The 6,569-nt window shown below is 44.1% G+C and overlaps 1 protein-coding gene across 5 annotated transcripts in view; it reads right to left on the bottom strand.

Moving 5' to 3' along the window:
• Nucleotides 1-2,354: 2,354 nt before the first annotated feature.
• Nucleotides 2,355-6,569, bottom strand: part of ZDHHC3 (zDHHC palmitoyltransferase 3) — a 45,926-nt gene continuing 41,711 nt past the window's right edge. For all 5 annotated transcript variants that reach the window (XM_077304391.1, XM_077304392.1, XM_077304390.1 and 2 more), the window contains one exon: nucleotides 2,355-5,894. In XM_077304391.1, coding sequence (XP_077160506.1) covers nucleotides 5,661-5,894 — 234 coding nt within the window. In that variant the 3' untranslated portion in view covers nucleotides 2,355-5,660. The remainder of the gene's footprint in view (nucleotides 5,895-6,569) is intronic.

Here is a 6,569-nt window from a genome sequence, read left to right as displayed (position 1 = left end):
TTACATAATTCTGCCTAACTTGGTAGAGCATTAGTAGCCCAGGCACACTGGAATCAAACACATTTTCACCAGTAACCATTCACACAGGTCTTCAGAGTCCTTTGTATGTGTGCTGTCAGAGCTTGCAAGCTGGCATTTATAAACGCTACATATACCTGCATTCCTTTCTTGGTTTGTACATCTAAGAGCCAGCATGGTATTGTGGTTAAAGAGCAGTGGACTCCTGTCTGGAGAACCAAGTTTGATTCCCCACTCCTCCACACATAGTCAGCTAAGTGACCTTGGGCTAGTCACAGTTCTCTCAGAGCTGTTCTCTTAGAGCTCTCTGAACTCCACCTACCTCACAGGGTGTCTGCTGTGGGGAGAGGAAGATGTTTGTAAGCTACTTTGGGACTCCTCCAGGGAGTGAAAAGTGGCGTATATAAAACCAGCTCTTCTTCTTCATCATCATGTTTCCAAATTTTAAGGAGAAGCAGTGGCAGGGAGGGATAATTTTATGTCTTATTAGGGATACCATATAGCTGGCTTTCTCAACCAGGGTTTCCTGAAATCCTGGGGTTTCTTGATGGCCCAGGAAGGGTTTCCTGAATGGGTGGGAGTTTCATATACATACATACATACATACATACATACATACATACATACATACATACATACATACATACATACATACATACATACATTACATAACCAGGTGATATGACCATATGAGGTCATGTCAAATGGCCAGTGATGGGCCTAGACATGGTAGGAAGGGGAGGGGCCCCAGGTGGGCATGTACACAGCTGTGCTTCCCAACCATATTCTGCACGATTGTGCCATTTCTGGGGTTTCTCAGAACCTAAAGAACGTGTTAGGGGTTTCTCAATGGTAAAAGAGTTGAGAAGGGCTGCCATATAGTCATATGGACTTTAACCCCAATACATGTTTGGATTCCACTTCCATGGAAGCAAAAGTGTGTGTGGGGGGGGAGTTCAGTGATCCCCATCTCCTGCGGCAACCACAAAAAACCACAATAAAGGTTGGCAGTGAACTGCTCCTGCCGTCAGGTTGACTTAGGACGAGGTACTTGCCCTTCCAGGTAGGGATTTAGTCTGGCATGTTTGCTCAGGTTATCACTAGCTAAAAGGTCCTCCTGTGTTGCCCTTCTTTCATGTCTGGATTGCAGGAGCAGATCTGCAGCATGTCAAGGAGCAGATGACCCACTCTGCAAGATCTATTTATCGTATGGTGTGTGTGTAGTGTAGCCAGGAGATCCAAGGATTGCTTGGCAGCCAGGCCAGGGACATTTGGATGTGGTTTGCCATTACCTCCCTCCGTGTCATGACCCTTAGCGTCCCTTGGAGAGGCTACCACCCTAATCCTTGCAGGTCCCCCATCCAAATACTCACCAGCCCTACTTAGCTGCCAAGCTCTAATGGGACTGGACTTGCTTAACAAGAGCCACAGCCTGAATCAGAGGGCCTTTTAGATCAGCGCAACTTCTGTGAGGTACATGCAGAGTATACAAAGGCTGAGCGAAGATGCGGCATTAACATGAATTGATCTTGAAAGACTCGGCAAGAAGAATCAACGCAACCATCGGGAACATACGAGAAGGCAAGACTGAGATGAAAATATTGATTCTTTTAATAAGTAGTTACTCACTGGAAATCAGAAAATAAGATACAAAGAGCCAAAACAGAAACCAAGAGCCGTAAATACATACACTCTTTTTAATTGCATAGTAGGAGGAACGCTCCAATAAATGGCTCGCTGAAACACAAGAACGCCTGTCTTCCTATACGCTGGGTCCCAGCCCACTGTTTATTCAAGCCTTTGAGCTCACGGTTCCAGAATAGCTGCGTCTCGTGTTTAAGACACCCCGTTTTATTAGAATGCAGCACATTAACGCCCAGGCTGGATGCAAAACAGCAGAAGCATGCAGGACAACGCTGCCTTCCCTCCCCCAAGCGAGCAGGTGAGGACCTGCAGTTAGGCAAATACTCCTAAATGAAACGTGTGGCTTTGGAAGGCAGGCGGTTCTGTTGGGTTCAATGAGGTTTCCCACAGTCGTAACCGGTACACCTAGAAATGTAAACACTGCATCCCAGACACAGGCTATTTTGGTCTGAAGTACCTTAAGCACCAGCCTGCAAGGTTTTCTGTCCGAGGACAAAAAGCAGCAATAGTCAGAAGCGGCACAAACAGAAGTTTTGGTTAATATCAGGTTCATTTTGGTATTTTTTTTAAAAAAATAAAGCCTTTAAAACAGGGGTAGTCAACCTGTGGTCCTCCAGATGTCCATGGAATACAATTCCCATGAGCCCCTGCCAGCATTTGCTGGCAGGGGCTCATGGGAATTGTATTCCATGAACATCTGGAGGACCACAGGTTGACTACCCCTGCTTTAAAAGAATAGCCTAGCCCCAGATAAGGCACTTTCATTTAAGCAGAGGAAGATACATCTAGCAATGATGTTCCGTCAGAACCTCAGTTGATGCTTCTTCCTTGGCTGTTTTGCTTCCACTTCACTGCCTTTATGTCCCAAAAGTGCATAGGAAAGAAAGTAACAGAGAAGAGAGCCAACAGCAAGCAGAGAACTGAAGGATCTTCGAGCCACCTCTGCCAATCATAACCATAAGGCCACAAAGCTACAAGGAAAACCAGTCTCTTTTTTTGCCTCCCCCCAAAATAGGCAACATCATAGGAGAAATCTGTCAATTGTCAGATATCCCTCTCTTTGTTTAAAGGGGAATTATGCTCCTTGACAATATATCCTAATATTGTCGCATAATGTTATTTATAGACTTCGAAAACACTGTGACAATTATGAAGTGCTGTGTTCTCCTGACTAAGCATATAATAACTGCAGAAATATTTCCAACAGGGAAATTCCAAAAGGCCATTTTGAGGTAACCAAACACAACAATAAATCAGCATTTCTCACAGGAATAATAATTTGTTTTAAAAAAACAGAGGGGGGTAATTAGCATTTGTGTTGCTATTTGTGTTACATAATGAGCAATAATAATTCATCTTACTCTGAACTGCTTGTCTGCCCAGTGGCTACAGCAATACAATTCAACGCCTGATCTGCACCAGGCGAGGGCAGATTTCTGAAACCGATGTGATTTTACCCCTCAGTCGCCCAGAGGACATTAGTGACAATCGCAATCAGGAGTCTGCATATTCCACAACATGGGAGCTGTCCAACTTCACAAAGATTAGTGCACTGTTTGTAAACAATTCGGATAAATAGCTTCTTTCACAAATGCTAATGTTATAAAAATACCCAAGACCCAAATATAAGCACAAAGTGTAGTGGTTTCAACTTTGCCACACAACAGGGATAGTTAAGAATACTTATGGACAATCGCTCAACTCTCTTTGGCCCTAGAAGAGTACGATAACTAAGTTGTCCGAGTAACGTTAATTAAGTAGGGATGGGGCATTCATAATTTTCAGAGGCATTACACTGGGCCATCACCTTTCTCCCTGTAATTTGAATCAAGTACTGACTTCTACAGTACCTGCAGAGTTACCTTTTATAATTATTACCTTTCTTTCCTTTATTTATTCCCTTAAAAAACCCCAGAAAATGTCACTTTCTCCCCTTTCCTAGCTACACCACCTCTCTTTCTTATCCCTTATATCATCACAATCATGCTTTAGAGCCAAACAAGTGCTGAGCAGCTCAAGTTTTACAGAGGTTGGGTCCAGGGTTCCCATCCTGTGTGACAATGAGACGGAGTTGCGGGTTTTCCTCCCCATGTTCACAGCGCCTAATTCAGACTGTGAGTGTGGGGTGTGTGGAGAAGGTTTCCAACCTTCCCCTCACACACCATTCTCTGGACCTGGAACAGTCTGAGGAATTGCTAGTTGGCCTGTTGGAGAAATCCACCAGTGTTACCTTGAAGGACTGCACTAAAGCAGGAGACAGGGGAAGAAGCCCAGCCCTCCACCAGTTCTTTGGTCAGTCCACTCTGCAACAGGACAAAGAAGAATCCTCCACACTGCTGGGATGGGACAAGGAATGAAAGGACGGAAGCAGCAACAGTCCCTTCCTGCTTTATTGGAGACTTGACAAAGGTAAGCACACTGGATTAGTGCTTAATTTGATTTCAGGCTAGTGGTATTTCTCCCTTCTGAGAAAACATGCAATGTTTGCAAAAGTCTCTTCGTCTTCAGACTGAGCACCTTTGGTAGCTTTTTAGCTTCTTCCATGAAAGAAAAATTTAAAAGTAGCCTTCAGCCTTTCGAGAGGCTATGGTTCCATATTCTAATTAAACAAAATTTCAAATTTTTATAAGTTTAAGTGCTTTAGGCAATATTTAGGCGAAAATAGGAAAGAGTTCTGCAGGAGGACCCAGGGGAATTGTTATCAGATGCACCCCCACAGAAGTTAGCATGTGGCTGGAGGCAGTATTGCCCAGACTGTTTCTGACGCTCTCTTCAGTTAGCCAAGTAAGAAGGGGGAGAGAGAAGAGAGGCTGGTGTTTGAGAAAATCAAGCACAAGGCTTCCTAGTACCAAAACACAGGCCTGTCAATCCTGGCCTGTCTCTCGGGTATAGCAGCTAAAGTGCTAAATAGGCCAACTGGTGAACACCCATCTGCTAAGCAGCTTAAGTAACAAATACATCGTCTTGGACAGAGAACAGAAGAAGCTGAAAAATCCACTCAACCAAAATGAGATATCCTTATTTTCCAAGAATTTATTGTCCTTGGTACTGAGATGAATTGGTCCCCTTTGGAGGAGCGTTTGGTCATGGCCATGCCATGCCAATGTTCATCAGCCAAGCGACAGACATAAACATATTTTCCACTAGATAGCCCTCTTTCAAAAAGCTGCACAGCAACTTTCAAGCTTATTCTAAGGCTACAGCTACTGGTGACGAAAGCACCATCTGAATTCTGCAAACTGTACCAAACAGGATACGAACCTGTAAGATGCGGAAATCACGGATTGACCTTTCAAAGATCAGCAGCCCAGGACTTTTACACACCATTACCAGAACATTATAGAATATATCACCATTACTATCTATCTATAATGAACAATCACCGATATTCATAATGCTGCTTTGGCTAAAAAGTGGCCATTGCACCTCATCTTTATTGTTCTTCTGATCAAAACTGGTCCGTTATTAGCAAGAAAATCAATTATTTCTAGCAAATGAATATTTTGTTCCTTCTTTATGGGTTTGTTTCCTGCCCTGTCTTTGGAAACTCAGGGGACCGTTCGGAAAACCAAAAAGGATTTCCATGGTCTCTCAGAATCACGCTGAACCTGAAGTTTTGCACTTGCCTTGGGTTTCTTGGCCAATCTCCCCCTGCCATGAGATCCACACAAAGCCCCAAATGAACTAGTGAGAGAGCTACCAAACTCAATAGTTCTCCTGGGAAATAATAGTTATTGCCTACCTTTAGAAAAAAATCATTAAATTTGCAAATGCTTTATGTTGCATAGGAGGGTTACAGTAGTTGAGTTAAATGGTTGTCATCAGTAGATGGACATCATGGGAACCTGGTTGCACGGCTTCATTTTAGTACGGTCCTTGGCTACAGGGAACACTGTTGCCTCAGCGGCTTCATGCATCCCGGTCCCTTACAGCTAAGTCTCAAGTGCACAGATTTCAAAAGCATGCCAACACCATCAAGGGCACTTGCCATTACTCCGTTAACACACTTGCACAACGAACTCTTGATCAGAAAGCTGCTCAAAGGCTTCCTGGGCTGCCCGGTCAGTTGGCGCAACAGTTGCTGTGCCCGATGGCGGGGCCGGCTCGCAACCCAGGTCTGCACAAGGACTGCACCACCGCAGGGAAAATTCGCCCCCGAAAGCCAGTTTCATCCCTTCCCAGCCGACGACTCTTTCCCACGTGGGCTCCTGTTTTTTCAGTCGCTCAATGCCCTGGGGGAGACAAAAACAGGTTGATTTGTTATACTTAATACTCTAGAGCAGGGGCTTCTGGGAATTGTAGTCCATGGACATCTGGAGGGCCGCAGTTTGACTACCCCTGCTCTAGAATTTGGCATGTATGTGCCATGTTATCCTGAGGGACTATCAGGAACATGAGCTTCCACAAAACAAGAACAGTCTTGAATCATAAAGAAAGAGAACAGTAATGGCTTGGTCAAGAAAATATTTTGGCGGTAAAACCTCTCAAATGGTATGCAGAAGATTACCTTATATCATTCCAGTTCAGGTCTACTTAAACTTGCCTACAGACATTTTAGGGCTACACCTGGACTCATGTTGGTATGATCTGCTAGCAGCTGCAGAATAAAAAGGCAGCAGAATCAATTCTATATCCCACGATCTGCCAACATTGTGCCTTTTCAGTGCTTTGTTTCCAGGTTCTCTGACAGAAGAGTTTGCTCTAGGACTGTCAGTCAGCTCCAGAAAAGCAATTTATCATATAACTTTTAATCGAGCTGCTTAAATTTGTACACTGGTAGGAGTTCTGAACCAAAAAAGGGCTCTCTTGGCTGCTCATGAAAGATGTATAAGTTACAAGAGGCAATACCTTAGAAGAGCTACTTCCTCTTCTGTAAGATAGAAGATGGTGTCCATAGCCCATAGTTT

This window comes from Paroedura picta, chromosome 11, assembly GCF_049243985.1.
Source record: "Paroedura picta isolate Pp20150507F chromosome 11, Ppicta_v3.0, whole genome shotgun sequence".
NCBI classification, from domain to species: domain Eukaryota; kingdom Metazoa; phylum Chordata; class Lepidosauria; order Squamata; family Gekkonidae; genus Paroedura; species Paroedura picta.
This window is presented reverse-complemented; position numbering and strand designations above follow the sequence as displayed.